Raw genomic sequence first — 21,988 nt, 5'->3', positions numbered from 1 at the left:
GTGTTTTGCTCAAAATACCAAACAGATCACCCATTCTAGCCATGCCTCATATCCCTCTATTTCACTTCCTGTTTCAAAAGTGCTGATTTGGGGTATAAAGTTTTAAAAAAAGCATGTTCTTCACACACATGCTCTCCAGTACAGGTTAGCTCTGAGTGTTAGCGATGCTAATGTAAACACCGACCATATTACGTCCAAAACAGTCGGGCATTGTTTCTGATAGCAACGTTTCTGATAGTGCCGTGGGTCCACAGTTCAGATATTGCGTCATATCGGAAGCAAATCTGGATCAGCTCCGTTGTTCCCCCTTTTTTAGAGATTTGGGTACGGAGGAAAAGAGAGAGGGTTTTATTTCCTGACGCTGCGTGAGTTCCCTGACACACCGGGGACCAGGGCGGACTGGCCATCGGGACGTTCGGGACGAATCCCGATGGGCCGGTACTGAAGTGGGCCGGTCGGACAACGTGGGCCGCTCGGATAAGTCACTAGCACCCCCCCCGTCGACAATTTCCTCGCGGTATTTACTTGCGGCACCGAGGTGGGCCGCTCGGATAACTCACTAGCACCACCCCCCCCCCACCCCCCGGTGACAATTTACTTACCGGAGTGGGCCGGTCGAGAGTCCCGGGCTGATTTGTAGTCCCAGTCCGCCCCTGCCGGGGACACATGTTTATGTATAAAAGACATAAAAAAGTGCATTTTGCATGATAGGTGACCTTTAAATTAATTTGTCATTTCATTTGCATATAGCTGATATAAAGTATTTTAAGTTTGGTTTCCTGCCCTTAAACAACTTCAGTGGTTCATCTTGACGTTTTCTGAAGAACTCTTGTGTATATTTATGAAAATCCTTTTGACGGAGTTCCTCAGGGCGGCGTTTTGGATCCTCTGATGTTTACAATCTAAGGAGCTCCTTAAGTCTCCTACAGGATCATTTCATTTTGTAAAGAGTGTTTCTTAGGTGTTTTTTACTAACAAAACATTATGCAAGAGATATAAAAGCGTGTACATAAGATGATCAGAGTGTAATGAAGCTGTAAATATCACGGAGGCATGTCCTTTGCTGGATCTGCAGGGTTTAGACTTTTGTTTCTGAACATAACAGCAAATCAAGAATCTGATTTTCCTGTAAAATATTTTGTAAGAGTCTCTTTTGGTTTTCAAACTACATGTGTACATCTGAATTTTTCACAGAGTTGCAGTATGAAATGATGCCTCTTGTGCTTTGTAACTAAAATATACAAAATAAAGTGAATTTTATTTTGAAGATGAAAGCTCTCAAAGTGCAGTAATGTTTAAAGAGAAATTGAGTAAATAATGTGGTGGGTATTATTAACCTGTAAGCTAACAACAAAGTAGTGTTTCTGTAAATTATTTCTTATTATTCATATTGCAGAAACGTGTTTAAGTGTCACACATTTTATTTCCTTGAACATATTTAGCCAAAAAGCTCAGTGTTTTTTGGAGCTATGAGAAGTGGTTCCATCACCCACAAGTCTTTTGTCCTGAATAATTCATTTTAATTGTTGTGCTTGTGTTTTGTTTAGATTTGAAGCTCTGTTGTCACATGTAAACCAGCCTGTCTTTACGTAAATCCAAAAGAAGTCGACTTTATTTGATTCTGAAAACCTGCATAAACCGAGACCCCTGCATCCTCAATTCAGATGAGGAAAGACATCTTTATAATTTAAGGTGTACAAGGTTTTATCATTATATAACTCAGGAGCAGAAGCTGTATTTGTTTGGCTGTAAAGTTCATCCACAGTGTGTCAATTGTTTTTTGGTAAAACGCTAGAAATTATGTTTTTAAAGTAGCTTATCGTACCTTTTTTAATTACATTCATTCAAGTCTGAAGCCTTTTCAAAAGATAAGAGTGATGGCACCACCTAGAGGACATTATTGAACATTCATTGAACTTATTTCATTAATGCATTACTGTATCTCCATCGATCAGACAAACTGATTGAACTGTTCTTATATGAATGATTCCCCTCTCAAACTAAGGTCAAACTATTAGAGATTATGAGATAATGGTCTTTTAGATTGCAGTATTTCAGAAAAAACCCAAATTGGCCCCCTCATTTATACATTCAAGAACACTTTTCTTATTTCTTTGCGTTGAGTAATCTTAATTCTCACGTGATTAAAAGACCGTACTGCAGAAAGAAGCTCAAACCAAACGTCTGACAATTAAATGTTTTGTTTTCTAGACAACAAACAGGAAGTGTGACTGCGCTGAGTCTCTAAGAAACTGAAGGGTCATGTTCAATGTGTGAAACAGGAAGTGTGTGTGTGTGTGTGTGTGTGTGTGTGTGTGTGTGTGTGTGTGTGTGTGTGTGTGTGTGTGTGGGATATGGTCTTTGTGGTGTGTGTCTGTGTGTGTCTGTGTTCACTGTAGACATTCTCACAGGCAGCTTCCTCCTCTGCTGAGCTGCAGAGACGACACACTGCTGCAGGTAAGACGACTGTTTTTAGGGGGTTTTGTGGTATTTAGTCTCTGAAACCAGAATTAAATGTCACTGCAATGTAGGAATGATCATCAAGCTCAACTGGGACGTTGTTTACTGCAAAGAAATTATGATTTTTTGCATTTTTTCTTTGCACACATATGTTTAAATACATGGACAAACAAAGCCACAAACATGGTTAGACACCGATAGACAAGCAAGTAAGAAGATGTTGTGAATAGTATGTATGTAATGTAATATATAAGTTAGTCAATATAGTTCAATAAAAACATTATTTTATTGAATTTTAAGTATGTTTTTTAAACAACTAGAGAACTCCTTTTGTCTATTGAAGGTGAGTTTAATGCCTCATTTATTTATGTAAGGATTTATTTTTTATATTCATATATTTAATGGCATTCCAGAGAAAGTTAAAGAGTATTTGTCACGTGACGACGTGTTCGGTCTATTTCTGGTTGTGTTTCAGCAAATGAACACATTCAAAGTATGCTGAATTAACTATTAGAAGTTCCTTTTTATGTGTGTTGTAATAAGTGGTTTTAAATCATGCATTTCATGTGTGTGTGCTTTAATTTGAGTTATGACTGAGAAGGAAGTGTGTGGTGTTTGACTTTAGGTCTCATAAGGTGCATGTTAAGATAAGAAGTATTTTATTGATCCCAATTTGGGAAATGTTTGCGTTGCAGCAGCATAAAAAGACAAGGCATTGTACATTAGAGAAATTAAAAGACTAGAAATAAACAATTCAAAATGTAAACATCTCAATAGAAATAAAATAGCATTAAAAAAAGTTTAAAAAAATACATGTGGAAATACAAATGTACATTAACAAAATATAAAGCAGGATATTATATATAGCAGAATACGTTTTTACCTGCCACAACCTCAGGAGCAGTGAGTGACCACACACACACACACACACACACACACACACACACACACACACACACACACACACACCTCTTTTAGGACTATTGGAAAACGCTCTCTTCTCCTCACCTTGTTTCCTTCTCTACTTGTTCCCTCTCCTTTCACTTAATTCCTTTCCCTTTCTCTCCTCTCCTAGTCTCCTCTCCTATTGTCTAGTTTCCTCTCCTTCTATCTAGTTTCCTATCCTATGCTGTATATAACAGAATAGACACTCTGTTATTGGAAAACACTCTTCTCACCTTGTTTCCTTCACTTGTTTCCTCTCCTTTTGCTAATTTCCTTTCCCTTTCTCTCCTCACCTCGTTTCCTCTCCTTTGCTCTCATTTCCTTTCCTTCACTTTTTATTTGCACGTTGTTGGCATATACAGTTTGTTTTGTGTTTTGCTGTTCCACATGTATTGCAGACATGTATGTGTCGTGTTTCTTCTTGTTTTGTTCTGTTATAACGCCTTGTGAGGAATGCTTTGGCAATTTAAAATGTGGCCATGCCAATAAAGCCCCTTTGTATTGTATATATACAATGTTGTGATGTTTCTCCTTCAGCAATGAGCCGACGGCGTGTCTCCGTGAGAGACCTGGGTCGGACGGACTGTCAGGGCTGGCTGCTCCGCCGGAAGGAGGCGCGCAGCTTCCTGGGAGCCAGGTGGAAGAGGTACTGGTTCGTCCTGAAGAAGAGCTCGCTCTACTGGTACTCCAACAAGATGGTGAGAAACAGAAACTGGAAAAGCTTCTTTCTGTCATATTTTCTTCAGTTTAGACGCAAATATTGTCCTTTTTACTCGACTACATCGAGCCTTTTTTGATAACTTTAGTTACTTTGCAGATTCAGATTATCCATACAAAATATAACCAACACATTTTGAATTGTATCCTATTTGTGTCTCTCTGAGGTGTTCCTCCTCTCCTCCCCTCAAACATGTCTCAAATTTGTATCAATACAGTACTTCTTATCTTATCTCTTGAGGCGGAGAAAGCTGAAGGGTTCATCTCCCTGCCCGGCTTCACCATCCAAAAGGCCCAGCAGTGCAAGAAGAAACAGTACGCCATGTTTGTTTCTCTGTGTGAAACTCACCTGTCGACTAATGAAGTATTATATATAGAAGTATTTGTAATATTAACCGCACAGTGTTGTGTTTCAGTTCCATAACAGCCAGCCATCCTCTGGTTGTGACCATCTTCATCGCTGCAGAGAGCTTCACAGACATGAACAAGTGAGTATTCAAGATTCTAGATTCAAGGCTTTATTGTCCACATTACGTACAGTGTAGATATGTCAATGAACAGCTGAAGTCCCAGGCTCCTCCAACAGAGCAACATGGATATATATATATAGGACATCGAACAAATAAAACTGATAAAATAGTGCAAGATGTGGGGGAAACTTCTGAAGCAATTGGAGTCAGGACTCGGAGAGACACGAGGAGAGCTGGAGCTTTGATGGCAAACACTGACGGTTTATTTGGAGTTACGGCCGGAGAATTGACAAGACAGGTGGTGTGTCATGAGTTGACACAGCGGTTGCCAAACCAATTCTGAAGAACTCTTTCTGCAGCTCGAGGTTTTAACTAGTTCAGAGTGTAATAATAAACATTCTTCGTCAGCGAGACTAAACAAATATGGACTCTGAATCTAACTAGAGCTCTCGTCCATAGGAAACAATGTGCGCCAGGGAACCTACGTCCCTGAACAGTAAACTACCTCATGGCGGCTTGTGCTCTGTCATAGACTGGCAATAACAATGCGCCCAAGCTCCTCCCCCTTAAGAGAGATAGCAGCACTACCCAAGCTCCTCCCCCTTAAGAGAGATAGCAGCAATACCCAAGCTGCCCCTCCTTAAGAGAGATAGCAGCAATACCCAAGCTGCCCCTCCTTAAGAGAGATAGCAGCAATACCCAAGCTGCCCCTCCTTAAGAGAGATAGCAGCAATACCCAAGCTGCCCCTCCTTAAGAGAGATAGCAGCAATACCCAAGCTCCTCCCCCTTAAGAGAGATAGCAGCAATACCCAAGCTGCCCCTCCTTAAGAGAGATAGCAGCAATACCCAAGCTCCTCCCCCTTAAGAGAGATAGCAGCAATACCCAAGCTCCTCCCCCTTAAGAGAGATAGCAGCAATACCCAAGCTCCTCCCCCTTAAGAGAGATAGCAGCAATACCCAAGCTCCTCCCCCTTAAGAGAGATAGCAGCAATACCCAAGCTCCTCCCCCTTAAGAGAGATAGCAGCAATACCCAAGCTGCCCCTCCTTAAGAGAGATAGCAGCAATACCCAGGCCGTAGACCTATGCCGTGGGAAAGAGACAGTGAGAGGAGAAAATGATGAACTGGGTCAAAGGTTGAACACCTAAGCAAATGATTCCCCAACACAGGAGAATGTTTGGAGATGTGCAAGTAAACACAAATAGAATAGAAATAGTGCAAGAATAGGCTATATACAAGTACATGGAATATTATTAGATAAATAATTAGCAAGATGCAAACAGATGGATGTTCTTTACAGAGTTCAGGTGTTTACTAGTCTTATGTCCTGAGGGATGAAACTGTCTCTGACTCTGGGTTACTTTATTTCCTTAACTCTGGTAGCATTTGTCCAGAGCCATTACTTTGAATTCTTCCAACAAATATCTATTCTAACATGTATTTGTGTTGTCTTGTTGCAATGCATTAATACTTCTAACTCATATGTGCTGCCATGAACTGTGTTGTTTGTAGCGCGAGAGGTCAGAGGTCATTGAAATGATTGTGAATCCCCCTCTTAGGATCCGAACCTCCACAGCAGACTCGATGTCGATCACATAAACAGTTCTGTGGTTATTTATCTCTGTTATCTCTGTACTGAAGATCGTTTTGAGCACTTCCTCTTCTTCCTCTTCTTCCTCTTCTTCCTCTTCTTCCTCGTATCATCTCTCAGCTTTTATCCACTTCTTGTTTTGAGCAGCGAGAGAAGATGCCCAGTCATTGCTGTAAACACATTTTATTATTAGAATGAACTTCACTGTCATCGTGCCGAGTCACTTACTGTAAGAGCTTTAGCTTTAGTGATGCTGTCAGTGATAACAGACAGACGAAGGAAACAAGTGGAGGACGGAGGAAATGAGAGGAGAGGAGAGGAGAGTAAAGGGAAGGAAGTGAGGTGAGTAGAAAAGAGTGAAGAAAGGGAGTGAGAGAAAATAGGAGGAAACTAGACAATAGGAGAGGAAACAAGAGCATAGGAGAATAAACAACAGAATAGGAGAGGAGACTAGGAGAGGAGAGAAAGGGAAAGGAATTAAGTGAAAGGAGAGGGAACAAGTAGAGAAGGAAACAAGGTGAGGAGAAGAGAGCGTTTTCCAATAGTCCTAAAAGAGGTGTGTGTGTGTGTGTGTGTGTGTGTGTGTGTGTGTGTGTGTGTGTGTGTGTGTGTGTGTGTGTGTGTGTGTGTGTGTGTGTGTGTGTGTGTGTGTGTGTGTGTTCAGGTGGATCAGTAAACTGTCAGAAGCAGCTGAGCCGAGTGAGCTGATCGACACTGAAGGTCAGAAATACAGGAAATATAACATGTATCATGAATGAATACAGGAATATAACTGTGTGTGTGTGTGTGTGTGTGTGTGTGTGTGTGTGTGTGTGTGTGTGTGTGTGTGTGTGTGTGTGTGTGTGTGTATAGAGTGCTACAGTGAGGGCAGCGATCAGGAAGCAGCAGAATCTGACAACGTGAGAATCATATAAACATTTATTTGTAATTCCTGCAGACATTTACATTTTATATTAAAACCCACCGTGTGTCCTCCTCTCAGGGAGAAGAGGTCCCGCCTCCCTCTGATGTCCCGCCTCCCTCTGAGGTCCCGCCTCCCTCTGAGGTCCCGCCTCCCTCTGAGTTCCCGCCTCCCTCTGAGGTCCCACCTCCCTCTGAGGTCCCGCCTATCTTTGAGGTCCCGCCTCCCTCTGAGGTCCCGCCTCCCTCTGAGGTCCCGCCTCCCTCTGAGGTCCCGCCTCCCTCTGAGGTCCTCCCTCCCTCTGAGGTCCCGCCTATCTTTGAGGTCCCGCCTCCCTCTGAGGTCCCGCCTCCCTCTGAGGTCCCGCCTCCCTCTGAGGTCCTCCCTCCCTCTGAGGTCCCGCCTATCTTTGAGGTCCCGCCTCCCTCCGAGGTCCCGCCTCCCTCCGAGGTCCCGCCTCCCTCTGAGGTCCCGCCTCCCTCTGAGGTCCCGCCTCCCTCTGAGGTCCCGCCTATCTTTGAGGTCCCGCCTCCCTCTGAGGTCCCGCCTCCCTCCGAGGTCCCGCCTCCCTCTGAGGTCCTTCCTCCCTCCCCCTGTGGTGAGGAGGAGGAGGAGGGACCTCTGAGCAGAAAGGGAAGAGGTAGAAGAAGAGTGGGGGGGGGCCGAGGAGGAGCGTCTGTCCCTCTGCTGCACGTCCCAGAAGAGAGAGAAGAAGAAGAAGAAGAAGGAGGAGAAGGAGGAGGAGGAGGAGAGGCCGTCACAGGTAAACACACTTTTGTTTGTTTACAGGTGTTGTTGTTTTGTTGTTGTTAAAATACACCTCCAGTGTTTCAGGAGCTGAGTGAAAAAAATGTTGGATTTTTTAATATTTTTTTGTAATTAAAGTTTGTTTTAACTCGCTCCATACATGCCATCATAACCACGATGAAAAGCAGATCATTAAAAAAGAAATAAGAAGAATAGAAGCTGGACATTAAATAATAATAATAATACAAAAAGTATACAACATTACATTACATTTAATTACATTACATTACATTACATTACATTACATTACATTACATTACATTACATTACATTTAATTACATTACATTACATTACATTACATTACATTACATTACATTGCATTACATTACAGTTAGCTGACGCTTTTATCCAAAGCGACTTACAATAAGTGCATTTGACCAACAAGATACAAACTTGAAGAAAACAGAATCATATAAGTACATCAGGTTTCATAGAGCCTAAACATTTCAAGTGCTACTCAACTGGCTTTAGATAAGCCAGTCCTTTGTTAGTATATCAGTGCTTTGTTAGGAATTCTATCGCTCGAAGTGGAGTCGAAAGAGATGAGTCTTCAGTCTGCTCTGGAAGATGTGTAAGCTTTCTGCTGTCCTGATGTCAATGGGGAGCTCATTCCACCATTTTGGAGCCAGGATAGCAAACCCACGTGTTTCTGCTGATGGGAACTTGGGTCCCCCTCGCAGTGCGGGTGCAGTGAGCCGTTTGACCGATGCAGAGCGGAGTGCACGTGCTGGGGTGTACGGTTCAATCATATTTCTAATAGTTATAAATAATTGTTTACATTTTATTTCCTATTTTTTATTCGAGGCATTTATTAGTAATTATTATTATTATTATTATTATTATTATTATTATTATTATTGGTAGTAGTAGTTTGTTTTTATTATTACTAGTTTTTTTATTATTATTAATATTAGTTTAATTCGTTTTTTAATATGATTATTAGATTTTTATTCTTGTAATTGTTTTTGTTTTTTTTGGCTATTATAATTATTTATTATTATTCTATTTAAAAAAGAATTATAATTATTTATATTTATTATTATTATTATTATTATTATTATTATTATTATTATTATTATTATTATTATTATTATTAATATTATTATTATTATTATAATTGTTATTATACATTCCATACTTTAACTTTCATAACGTCATAAAAGCAGGAACATCACCTAAAGCAGTGTTTCTCAAAGTGTGGTCCGCGAGCGCCCCCTAGTGGTCCATGAGTATATTGGTACAATTTCACATTTGAAATTAATTAATTTATTAGAGTTTTCCGCACTCTCGCGGGAATATCTCCGCAATGGAGCGAGCTTAAGTTTCACTTTCGATTGCATGATATAGCCCAGCGCAACACCTTCATCACGCATGTTGCCACTTGTTTGTACCATCTTCAGGCGATTTGTAATCTGTTCTAGAAAAACGATGTGATTTGGGATATTTGTGGAGTTAGGTGGTCCTTGGTTTGAAAAAGTTTGAGAAACACTGCGCTAAAGTCTTCTCTCAGTTTAGTATAAGTACTTTTACTTCACTAAAACATCTGAACACTTCTTCCATCACTAATGTACAGAGAAGAAGAACGTGTTTAATAGAAAATACAATAATCTCTGGTTCTGTTGCATTTGATTTAATTTGATTAGATTTATTTAGAACGTGTAAAACAATAAAAAATAATAATGAAATGAAACAAGTGAATTATGATACTGTACAAACTTCAGCAGTATCAAATCGATAAACAAAAATATGATTGACTTACAAATGATATATAAACAAATGATCTACCTCAATCCTTTACTTAAAGGGGACCTATCATGCAAAATGCACTTTTGTACGTCTTTTCTACATGAATATGTGTCCCCGGTGTTCCAGGGAACTCACCAAGTGTCAGAAAACACAACCCTCTCTATTTTCCTCCATACCCAAATCTCTAAAAAAGGGGCTGCAACGGATCTGATAAAAACTGATCCAGATTTGAACACTGTCCTGACGTCAGGACGGTGGCGCTACGGCTATTGGGCCAACTCCACCAATCAGGAGGAGACAGCCACGACCATTGCCGTTCGAAAGCGCTGGAGACGCTGTAGTACATATGCCAGGCCTGTAGATGGTGCTGTTCTCACTGAGGCGCCGTTTACACGAGGAGAAAACTGCTTGTATCTGCATAGTTTCGCGTGCGTATAGCCCTATGATTTACACGAGGCCGATAGAAACTGACCCCACAAACAATAACGGGTCCCAAGGTGGATAGATTTGCAAACGAAACGCTCTGGGGGGTCAACCGAGTCCGTGTAATCACCTCGATACGAATATTTCCTGAAAAAATAACGATAGCCCCGCCTCTCCCCACCTCTCCTGCTCACTGCTGTATCAACTATCAAAAATAGCTGTGTTAATTAAACGCACAAGGGGTTCTTGAATGAAATAATATTATAAAAGGCAAACCAGAATTGTTAACGCCCAATATACTCCTTAAACAAAATAAACAGAGTCAGATTTCATGCATTGATCCATTATATTGACAAAGGAGGATCTCACCCGGTGTTTGTAGAGAATATCTCTCTCTTTCTGAGCCGTCCTCTCCACGGAGACGTGCTTCAGTTTCTTTCAGTTTCAGTTTCAGTTTCGGGGCTTAAACAGAAGGGTAGCCATGGCAACATTGCAGCGGGGCTGCTCGGGCTGCTCTTCTTCGCGGCTTTTGGTGTATTTTGGCGGAAGTTACAGCGCCACTTACAGTCCCAGCATATGTACTACAGCGTTTCCAGCGGCCTCGTTTGAACAGACACGTTAAATGAAACAAATGCATGTGAACGGAAGACTTTTTTGAATACGCATACTGTGCATAAACGCAAACGGTCCCGTGTGAGCGGGGCCTGAATCTGCCCTTGCTAAAAACAGATCTAAAAAATTTCAAATTAAGCAAAATGAGGCATGGCTAAAATGCATGATCTGTTTGGTATTTTTAAAAAAACAAAAGTATAAATATGCCTTATATAGGTATGGTCCTACACTATATTATTATAATATAGCATGATAGGTCCACTTTAAAGTACCAAAAGGTCTGTCTCCTGCAGATCCTCCTCCTGACGAGATGGAGTTGCTCTACCAACGCCTGCAGGCCGCACGCCTCTCTCCCATTGGTCAGTCGTCTCAGAAAGACTTCAGAGCCTCGTTCATCCGCCGCTGTCCCGACGACAAGATCAACGAAGAGCTTCACCTCCTGAGGATCCTCAGCAGCACGATGAAGGTGAGTTACAGAAACACTGCAGAGTACAATCACTCTTTAAAGGTCCCCTGTCATGCAACATCCACTTCTTCATGTCTCTTCTACATCAACATGTGTCCCCTCTTCTTCATGTCTCTTCTACATCAACATGTGTCCCCTCTTCTCCATGTCTCTTCTACATCACCATGTGTCCCCTCTTCTTCATGTCTCTTCTTCATCACCATGTGTCCCCTCTTCTTCATGTCTCTTCTTCATCAACATGTGTCCCCTCTTCTTCATGTCTCTTCTACATCACCATGTGTCCCCTCTTCTTCATGTCTCTTCTACATCAACATGTGTCCCCTCTTCTTCATGTCTCTTCTACATCAACATGTGTCCCCTCTTCTTCATGTCTCTTCTACATCAACATGTGTCCCCTCTTCTTCATGTCTCTTCTACATCAACATGTGTCCCCTCTTCTTCATGTCTCTTCTACATCAACATGTGTCCCCTCTTCTTCATGTCTCTTCTACATCAACATGTGTCCCCTCTTCTTCATGTCTCTTCTACATCAACATGTGTCCCCTCTTCTTCATGTCTCTTCTACATCAGCATGTGTCCCCTCTTCTTCATGTCTCTTCTACATCAACATGTGTCCCCTCTTCTTCACGTCTCTTCTACATCAACATGTGTCCCCTCTTCTTCATGTCTCTTCTTCATCAACATGTGTCCCCTCTTCTTCATGTCTCTTCTTCATCAACATGTGTCCCCTCTTCTTCATGTCTCTTCTATATCAACATGTGTAACCATTAGCCAATCAGCAACCAAGGTAACCCCCCCCCCCCCCCTTATCACCTGAATCTCCTCCGAGAGCACCTATTGGAAACAGGGCTGAAACAGAGGGGATTATGGGTAATGCTGCAATGATCTGTTTGGTGTTTCAGCCAATCAGAGACAGGTTCTGGATATATCTGAGACCTATAATATATTGATGAAGAAGAGGATAATAGGGGACCTTTAAGTAAAGTAAATATACGTCAACATCTTACCGTTGTAAATGTACTTTCCACGAATGATATTTCTACTTCTCTGCGTCCTTCAGGCGAAACAGAGTGAGCTGCAGACTCTGGATCAGATTCTGAACGACCCGGCTCTTGCGGCGCCGACGTACAGGAAGTGGAAACTTTGTAACCTCCTGTTGCTTCAGGAGGTCGCTCATCACAGCCGGGCTGCAGGGGGCGCTGCAGAGCCTGAGGACGCTTTCACAACAACAACAACAACAACAAAGACAACATGAACGCTATTACAATCAAAACAAACACCAAGTGACTCTTATATATTTCACTTTAATGTGATTTACATCCATTCACTCAGGCACTGTACTAATATATAATAATATATATATATAATATTGATATGTGTGTGTTTATGAAAGGTGTTATTAAAGCTGCACAAATATCGTTATCTTATTAATATTCTTAATATTATTTTTCATGTCATAGTATTGTTTTCTATTTTAATGTTTTCTATTTTTGTATTATTTTTATTAAACACCTTGATTTTGTTTGCCTCACTTAAGTCCTGAAGTGTTTAAATTCTGCTTCCACCACGTAGTGCACTTTGTGAATTATTATTATTATTTATTTATTTATTTATTTTATTATTATTATTATTGTATACTTTTTTTAATATTTTTTTATTAGTATTTTATTTTTATTATTTTTATTTTTATTTTTATTTTTATTTTTATTTTTATTATTAGTAGTATTACAATATTAATATAATTTTATTATTATTATTATTATTATTATTATTATTATTATTATTATTATTATTATTATTATTATATTTTGTATTATATATTGATACAAATTAACACATTTCTATCAAACCATATGAATAAGTAGTTAATAGGTTACAATTATTTATAACTCAACTAAAAAAGAACATTGAAATTATTATTTTACTTAAATGCATGAGTGATAATATTGTAATGATATATAGTATATTAAAAGTACATTTTTTTCACATGTAAGTAACATTTTTAAATGCCTTCCTTATACTTATAACAGGGTATGTTCTACAGTGTGGTAGTTGCCACACTGTAGTGTAATGCAGTATTTCCACCAGCAGATGGCGCCACAGAGTCATTACATTCAGCGGCAGAGACGTGGCAAAGATCTTCTATAAACTGCAGACAATGAAGGATGAATCACTCTGAGGTATAACAAGAGTCAGATTAACACAGATTACTATTAGACTGTAGATCTTGTACTTGAGTAAAAGTAGAGTAGAGTAGAGTTTGCAGCGGTGGTGGCGAAGTCCATAGGGACTTGGCTTGGCAACTGGAAGGTCACCAGTTCAAGTCCCGGAAAGACCAAGTGCTACCGACTGTCCCAGCTATGGGCTCATAGCCATGGAAGGCAACCCATCTAGGAGAAGGACACTCTGAACTAAAACCAGGACTGAGAGGAGTTGCGCCCCCCAGTCCTTAATCAGCATAGTAAAGCCAACCATGAAGTGGAGGGCTCGTCTGAGGACGACCTAGAGAGAGAGAGACTCAGATCTTGAGTAAAAGTAGAAGTACTCAGATCTTGTACTTGAGTAAAAGTAGAAGTACTCAGATCTTGTACTTGAGTAAAAGTAGAAGTATTCAGATCTTGTACTTGTGGTGCAGCTGCATAATATTCTTTTTTAATATATATTTTTTGGGGCCCCAATGGCATTGACCGGTTCACGCAGTCTTCAAAGTAACCAAGCAACCTAAATTAATTTGTAATTTGTCTGTCCAATGACCTTGCTCCCTTTCATGTCATGTGATACCTTGCGTGACGAGCGAACCGTTTAATCAACCTGTACTGTACTGTAGCATTATAAAAAATGTAATAGCTTGCATCTATAATGGACAGCAAACCAAAGCACAAGAGCAGCGCTCAAAAGAGAAAGGACAAGAGAGAACAAGGAGATGTAACAGCTGAACTGACAAAATTAGACCGTTTTTTTTGTCATACATCGTCCTCGAAATCGAGCGCTAACGTTAGCAATGTTGACGTGCAGCGGCAGCCGGAGCCGGAGGCTAACGATAGCTCACCACCATCATTGCCATCTAGCTCCACAAGTGAAGCTGTATCCGTGGCTGTGGCTGTGCAACCTTCTTCTCCAGCCAGCCAGGAGGAGAGGCTGGATTTGGCTGTGCCCGGCGGTGGTCCAACAGTTCCCCCAAGGGCCCCACCCGATAGGGGACTCTATGGCGCTATTGAGACCCCCGACGCCAAGATCAAAAGCTATATTATAGCAACCGGTCTATGTAGGCCTACCGGCCCATTCCCCAGAGACAAACATCAAGGAAACAGGTGTAATTCTCTTCTTAGTTCGCTGTGCCGTTGTCAGGCTGTGGTGGTCTGAGGCCAGGGCAAGCTGTTGTTGATAGCCTATACATGTGGCGCTTCTGAGTGGTTGTGTATGTCCGTGTGTGTGAGCGCATCAGCGTGGCTTATGTTTGGGGCGATGGGGCGATGGGGGGGGGGGGCAAAACAGTATTTGCACCGGGGCCAATCACAACCTTGTTACGCCACTGCTTCCCACCTCTGTTAATAATTAAATGTTGTCCTTGACCTTTTCCCTCTCGCTTGTTCGGTTTTGTTTAAAAAACTCGGTCTCCAGAATATCCATCAGAGTGAGACCTCCTCCTGGTACTTCTCTCTGCTCCCCGTCTCTCTCTGATCATCAGATCCGCCTGAAGCTGCTCCTGCTCGGTCAGGATCTCTCGGTTTCTCCGGGGGGAAAGTTTGGATAGAAGCGACACAACCAGAGAACATCTTATTATAATTCAACCTGCTTTTCTCCACACTCTCAGACCCGGTGTAGCGAACACAACAGCGGACTTTATCTGGGTTTTGTTGGTTTCATTTCAGCCTTTCAGCGGCACCAGCTGGATTACTTTACCGAGCATTTCTCCTCGGTTTGCCCGCAGATGGAAGCGGAAAAGCCGCCCTGTTCTCAGAGGTAACGGAGCTTTAACTTATTTTATATTAAACCTTGTAAGTGCCTTAAAAACAAACTTTCTATTTGCACTTTATACTGTTACACACATCTGGTTAGGATTTCAAATCCAGATGTGCTCACTCAGATATGACCTACAGACATAGAGAAAAGTACTCCGATTCTTGAGTAAAAGTACTAAAACCGTGTCAAAAATACTACATTTCAAGTAAAAGTACTGCATCGAGAATGTAAGTAAAAGTATTAGGAAAAGTGTACTTAAAGTATTAGGAGTAAAAGTACTAATTTCAGAAAAAACTCCAAAAATATTTTTGAAATATTGTGAAATAATTTTTTTTAAAAGCTTTCCCTTAGTGTTGTGTGTCAAAAACTGAATTGATAAAGTTACTACAAAATACATTTTACCAAAGAAATAGTAGTGGAGTGAAGTATACATTTGTATTAAATGGAAATACTCAAGTAGAGAATGTGTACTTAATTACAATACTTGAGTAAATGTACTTTCCACCACTGTCTACAGATGTGTAAAATAAATTAGATTATTGTTGTTATAATTATGTTTTTGTGTTGCATCTGTTCTGTTGTGTCCCCTATAACACAATTGAGCAACATGGAGAAACTTGAACTCTATACAGATTTTTTTCGAGGTTAAAAAGTCACATTCAGAAGTGGGAATTAACTAAGTACATGTACACTACGTAAGTAACCTTTTGAGGTACTTGTACTTTAATTAAATATTTCCATTTGATGCTACTTTGTACTACATCAAAATGCATCTTTAAACATTTAACTAGTGGACTGACTCTTCATGTCACAAGAGTCATATTATTTAAATAAGTAAAATGCTACTTGATGCTACAATACTATCTAGAAAATGTCACATAAATATAATTAAACACACATTTTCTGCACAATGAGTACTTGTTTATACTTTAAGTAGCTCAGGCTTGATACATGTAACAAATGACTTCTTAATCTATATATTAGGGCTGTCAGTCGATTAAAATAGTTAATCGCGATTAATCGCAAATTAATCGCACATTTTTTATCTGTTCTAAATGTACCTTAGAGGGATATTTTTCAAGTTTTTAATACTCTTATCAACATATGAGTGGACAAATATGCTTTATATGTTTGTTTATTATCATTTGAACAATGACAAATATTCTCATGAATATTAAACACAACAACCTGAACATTACAAATATTCGCCTCAATTCAACCTAGAACCTCTCATACAATAATACTGTGTGTGTGTGTGTGTGTGTGTGTGTGTGTGTGTGTGTGTGTGTGTGTGTGTGTGTGTGTGTGTGTGTGTGTGTGTGTGTGTGTGTGTGTGTGTGTGTGTGGTGTGTGTGTGTGTGTGTGTGTGTGTGTGTGTGTGTGTGTGTGTGTGTGTGTGTGTGTGTGTGTGTGTGTGTGTGTGTGTGTGTGTGTGTGTGTGTGTGTGTGTGTGTGTGTGATCGTTGGAGCTATGTGCAGCTCAAGGCATATATGCCTGTGTGTATGAGCTGTGTTGCGGCACTATCCGTGCTGAGTGTGCTGTCTGGCTACCTGCATAAAGTCAAGTGCTCAGCGCAGTTGTCGGCGAAATGTCGCTCCTCTGTTTTCATTGAAACAGCTCCTTATATCCGTTAGCTCAGCTAGCTAGCACCAGATGCTAACAACAACACGTAAGGTGTGCTTCGCTCGCGCCACGCATACACACACCCTCCCGGTCCTCCCGATGGCCAGTCCGGGCCTGCCGGTGAGCGTGGAAGTGTGGTCTGCCACAAGCGGGCAGCAGGAGCGGGGCTGTCAGCATCAGCTTGTCGATGGTATTTTAAACTCGATGCGCTCTGAAACTACGGCGGCCGAGGACAAAAAATACACATGCGTTAATCGCGTTAAAATAATTAGTGGCGTTAATTTTTTTTTGCGTTAACGCGTTATTAACGCGTTAACTTGACAGCCCTACTATATATATATCTATACAAATACTTAAAGGGGCCCTATGCTGCTCATTCTCAGGTTCATATTTAGTAGGGATGCTCCGATCGCCGGAATCAGTATGCCGATCCGATCGAGTGGGCGGGGCCTATGGGGATCTTCCATTTAAAGTGATGTTTAAAACTCAGTTAATGCTCATTCACTGGAGCTTCCACAAACAACAACCAACATCATTATTACATTCAGATGAAGTACATTATTCAAGTTTACATTAACTTTGGAGAATAACACGGGAGAAATGAGAGGAAGCACTCTCTTTTCCTCTCTCCCCCTCTCTCTCCCCCTCTCTCCCCCTCTCTCTCTCTCTCTCTCTCTCTTCCTCTCCCCCTCTCTCCCTCTCCTGACAGCCTGTGAGTATCGTCTCATGCAGCTCACTGATCCAGTAATGAGTGACCCGAGAGTGAAGAATAAATATATGTATAACTAGTTTAGCTAGTTCCAGAGGTAGATCAAATAGCTAAGTGTGTTAGGTCTAACTCTTAGTGTGTGTTGCTCCGCTCACCGGTCCGTCACAGCGGGTGGAGCTGCAGGATTTCTGCTTCACACACGTTGCATACCGGCCGCTATTTTACTGTCTTTTTCGGACACCTTAAAATACTGCCAGACCGGTGAAGCCATTTTGGCGAGCTTGTTTTGCCGCGCACAGAGAAAAGTGTCATGTATTTTACGTCATGTGATCGGCTCTCGCGATCGGCATTTTTAGAGAGCACCGATCGATCGGCAGAGAGTGAGTATCGGCCGATATCGATCAGCGGCCGATCGATCGGAGCATCCCTAATATGTAGTGTCTCTACTGGGACATGTCTCCATGCTTTAATGTTCAAAAAGCTCTTTATTGTTCTCATACTGTCTGTGCTGCAGCACCTCTTTTCACCCTCTGTCTGAAACCAGAGCCCAGTCTGCTCTGATTGGTTAGCTGGCCGGCTCTGTTGTGATTGGTCAACCTGCTTAGAGATGTCCCACTTCCTTAGCCTATCACGTACAATGTGTCTGAGCGCTAGCCAATAGGAGCGTGAGTGTTCCGTAGTGATGTCACCGTGTTCCGGAACTTTGTTATTTTAGCCTTTGCAGACCATTTACATGCACTAAAACCTATTATATAGAACACCCTACAGGAGAGATAATTCCCCTCAAAACGTACAGTAATAGGGCCTCTTTCAGTGTATAGAATAGCCGCTTTCACACCAAGTACTTTGCCGTACTTAGTGCCAAGCACTTAGTACCCCCATGGACCTAAGTCCAGATCGCGTTCACACCGGAATAGGTTCCCTGAGGGAAGATTACGCAAATGAATCCGCTGACGTCACTTCTTCTTCTTCTGCTTTGGGTTTACTGGCAGGCCACAAACAACTTCAGAGTAAATCGCCAGAACACCAACACCTCCTCATCTCCACCGCTCCCATGTTTTTTTTTGTGTTGCCATAAGTTATTCTCTCTCCGTTAGTGCGCGGGGCTAATGCTAATGCTAATAATGCTAATGCCAGCAAATACAATGGCGGCTTTTTTTTACGGGGCGTGGTTTGCAATTTGCCCAGCCAATCGAAATTGGTACTTTTTTCTCCCCAGGAAAGTACCACCTCTCTAGCAGGCACTAGAAATGGGGATAAAAGTTCTTGGAACTAAGTTCTCTTTTTGGCGTGAATGCAAAATTCCAGGCACTATCGGAACTAAACGGGAAAAGTACTCCGGTGTGAACGCGCCTCTTGACATCATAAATGTGCCATGTCTCCGCGGCACCACAATAATGTCTTTTTTCAGATATTTTTCATTATGTTATGCACTAGCCGATCAAATTACGATTGATAACTATTAACTCTTCTGTCTTTTATCCCCAACAGATGCTTCCAGTGAAACCAGAGAAGAGAAACGGCAGTGTCTCCCAGTAGGAGCCCTGAGGATCTAAAACTTCTTAAAGTTGACTCTCTGAGGATCCTGAGCTTTAACTCCATGGATTTCCTGCTTTCTTTGTACCTCAGAGATGCTTCTTTCTGGATTCTATCTGTGGGAAATGTGAACTAAAATCTCTCGTTTGACGAACAAAAACCATCACTTTTTTTGTTGGATGTCGTTCACCTGCGACTCCTTCCTCCCACCTGGATGTCGTCACAGATAGCAGAAGAGACACACAAAGAAATGTCGACGGATAACTTCCCTCCTCCGCCGCCGTTAGCGCCGCCGTTAGCTTCCCTGCGGCTCTTCCCTCATCCCACCGCCCCCCCCACACCCTCGCCCTCTCCCAGTCCTCCCACTACGCTCTGCACACAGCACTCTAACAGCAGCCAATCAGCTCGCAGTCCCTCCGTCTCCCGAGGCTCGTCCATCCACGGCATTTCCTTCCTGCTTCAGATCGGACTCACGAGAGAGAGCGTGACCTTTGACCCCGCCGACCAATCACTGAGCGCCGTGCGAGAGCTCGTCTGCTCCATCGTGGATAAAAAGGTACGTGTTAGTCTGTTGTTTTTGTAAAAAAAGGCCAAATATTGTCACGTAATCGGGACCTCACTCAGGGTTAACACCAAAAAAGTGGCAAGATCTTCAAACCTGCCGGTGACTAACTAGTCAGGGTGCTCATCAAATCAAATTCCTAACTAAACAAACAGCAACAACCACACATTAATTCACAAAATAAATCTCTACGAAGCAAAAAAACGGCCACTAGATACAGACAAATACACATTTACCTCATGGACATTCAATCTTGGACGAGTCCCCATTTGTTACACCTCCCAATGGGGCTAACAAAATTCCACCACTGACCCAAATACAGCACAAAAGACACCTTTAAACAACCACATCCTTAGGATTTATTATATTAGGGATGCTCCGATTGATCGGGATCGATATCGGCCGATACTCACTCTCTGCCGATCGATCGGTGCTCTCTAAAAATGCCGATTGCGAGAGCATTGCGCATGTATTTTAAGGTGTCCGAAAAAGACAATAAAATTGCAGTATGCAACGTGTGTGAAGCAGAAATCCTGCAGCTCCACCCGCTGTGACCGGTGAGCGGAACAGAACACACACTAAGAGTTAGACCTAACACACTTAGCTATTTTATCTACCTCTGGAACAAGCTAAACTAGTTGTCACTGTCGGGTCACTCATTACTGGATCAGTGAGCAGTTAATGTAAACTTGAATAATGAACTTCACTTGAATGTAATAATGATGTTGGTTGTTGTTTGTGGAAGCTCCAGTGAATGAGCATTAACTGAGTTTTAAACATCACTTTAAATGGAGGATCCCCATAGGCCCCGCCCACTCGATCGGTATCGGCCGATCGGAGCATCCCTAGTTATAATCGAACATAGTGTACAAGTATCCCTCTCTTCTTCTTCTGAACTGCAGCTTTTAAGGGTTAGAGCCAGGCTGTTGTTTTTTATTTGAGTATTTCCATTGTATGCTACTTTGTACTTCAACCCGACTAGAGTTCAGAGGTAATGATGTACTTTTAATCCACTGCTTTATGCAACAATATTATCTAAAAATGTAGGTAGGTTGATACGTACGAGGAATTTGACTTTGTGTCGTGGTGCGTACGTAAAGGGAAAACAAAAAGGCCAAATAGTATCACCTAATCTGGACCTCTGTAGTCAAGGAAGTTGAAAAGACTACATTTCCCATGGCACCAGCCTCTTCAGAGATGGGCGACCTGTCTGTCAAAGCACAGTGTTTAACCGTTAACTTATATTAGCCGACACAGAGTAAAAGAAAGACCATATCAGTTGTAAAGGTATATTTTCTTTGAATGTGTGTATTTTGATTAAACGGGAGTAGCACAGCATCAACACGGCAAGTAACACAAATATATTGAAAGATAAGACGTCTAGTGACTCGATGGAAACAAAGGAAGGAAGCTACGACGGTATCTTTAATTGAAGCGTCTGATCTCTGATTGATTGGGGAAATGCTATTTTTGTCCCACAAACCCAAACATTCCTACAATTTCTTGCCAAAATAGACGAGAGTTTAGAGTTTGACCGGGCCTTATACTAACCAAAAGACAGAGCTTTCTTTCCGTGAAATTTGACCGATTTTAATCAAAACAAAGGAACGCATTCAACAACAACTACAGTAAAGATTATGTATTTAAACACAAATGGAAGCGCGAGTGTTCTGTAGTGATGTCCCCATATTTTAGCCTTTGCAGACCATTAACATGCACACATTAACCTCCTATATACATGGATGTCGTTATTCTGTAATCTGATTGGACGCTGAGTTCATATGAACTTTTTCTCAGGGTAACGTCAGGGCAGATTCTCGTCTCTCACGTCAGAACATTTCATCTTCACTTTATCTCTCAACATCTACTGGTTTTTACCGAACAAGACACCTGTGTTTACTGCACACACACACACACACACACACACACACACACACACACACACACACACACACACACACACACACACACACACACACACACACAACACACCACACACACACACACACACACACACACACACACACACACACAACACACACACACACACACACACACACACACACACACACACACACACACACACACACTCTGCACCCTTTGCAGCAAACAGGTTGCCAGTTTTGCAGAGCATGACCACAACGAGGCGAACGCGACGATTCTCCTTTATTTCAAACTCCTGACTTCACTTTCTCTAAACGTTCACTGATGGATTTGTTCGTCGCCGCATTCATTTCTTTATTTTCTTTGGGACTGGTCATGTAGTCCGTGGTTGTTTAGGTGTTTTCGTTAACCCCTACTTTCCCTGGTTGGCTCTTTTGTCGCTTGCTGAGGAAACGTTTGGTTTTAATTTTCAGAGGAAATGTCACTTCTTGGGTTAGCGTTGCTGCGTCAACGATCTTCACTTCCTGTTTCACAGCTGTGTGTGTGTGGAGTCAAACGAGAGTTCAAAAAC

At 41.7% G+C, this 21,988-nt stretch overlaps 2 protein-coding genes across 3 annotated transcripts in view; both read left to right on the top strand.

Annotated features, from left to right (window-relative positions):
• The window catches only part of cnksr3 (cnksr family member 3), a 57,270-nt gene extending 44,584 nt beyond the window's left edge, over positions 1 to 12,686 (top strand). The window contains exons 14-22 of the mRNA XM_034123821.1: positions 2,400 to 2,457; positions 3,943 to 4,103; positions 4,364 to 4,437; positions 4,539 to 4,610; positions 6,848 to 6,903; positions 7,036 to 7,082; positions 7,166 to 7,847; positions 10,952 to 11,139; positions 12,200 to 12,686. Coding sequence (XP_033979712.1) covers positions 2,400 to 2,457; positions 3,943 to 4,103; positions 4,364 to 4,437; positions 4,539 to 4,610; positions 6,848 to 6,903; positions 7,036 to 7,082; positions 7,166 to 7,847; positions 10,952 to 11,139; positions 12,200 to 12,394 — 1,533 coding nt within the window. The 3' untranslated portion in view covers positions 12,395 to 12,686. The remainder of the gene's footprint in view (positions 1 to 2,399; positions 2,458 to 3,942; positions 4,104 to 4,363; positions 4,438 to 4,538; positions 4,611 to 6,847; positions 6,904 to 7,035; positions 7,083 to 7,165; positions 7,848 to 10,951; positions 11,140 to 12,199) is intronic.
• A 2,144-nt stretch (positions 12,687 to 14,830) lies between these two features.
• LOC117477199 (serine/threonine-protein kinase D3-like) overlaps positions 14,831 to 21,988 on the top strand; it is a 38,841-nt gene continuing 31,683 nt past the window's right edge. For both annotated transcript variants that reach the window (XM_034123859.1, XM_034123858.1), the window contains exons 1-2: positions 14,831 to 15,102; positions 18,927 to 19,527. In XM_034123859.1, the coding sequence (XP_033979750.1) occupies positions 19,186 to 19,527 (342 nt within the window). In that variant the 5' untranslated portion in view covers positions 14,831 to 15,102; positions 18,927 to 19,185. The remainder of the gene's footprint in view (positions 15,103 to 18,926; positions 19,528 to 21,988) is intronic.

Source organism: Trematomus bernacchii, unplaced genomic scaffold (genome assembly GCF_902827165.1).
Source record: "Trematomus bernacchii unplaced genomic scaffold, fTreBer1.1, whole genome shotgun sequence".
NCBI lineage: Eukaryota > Metazoa > Chordata > Actinopteri > Perciformes > Nototheniidae > Trematomus > Trematomus bernacchii.
This window is presented reverse-complemented; position numbering and strand designations above follow the sequence as displayed.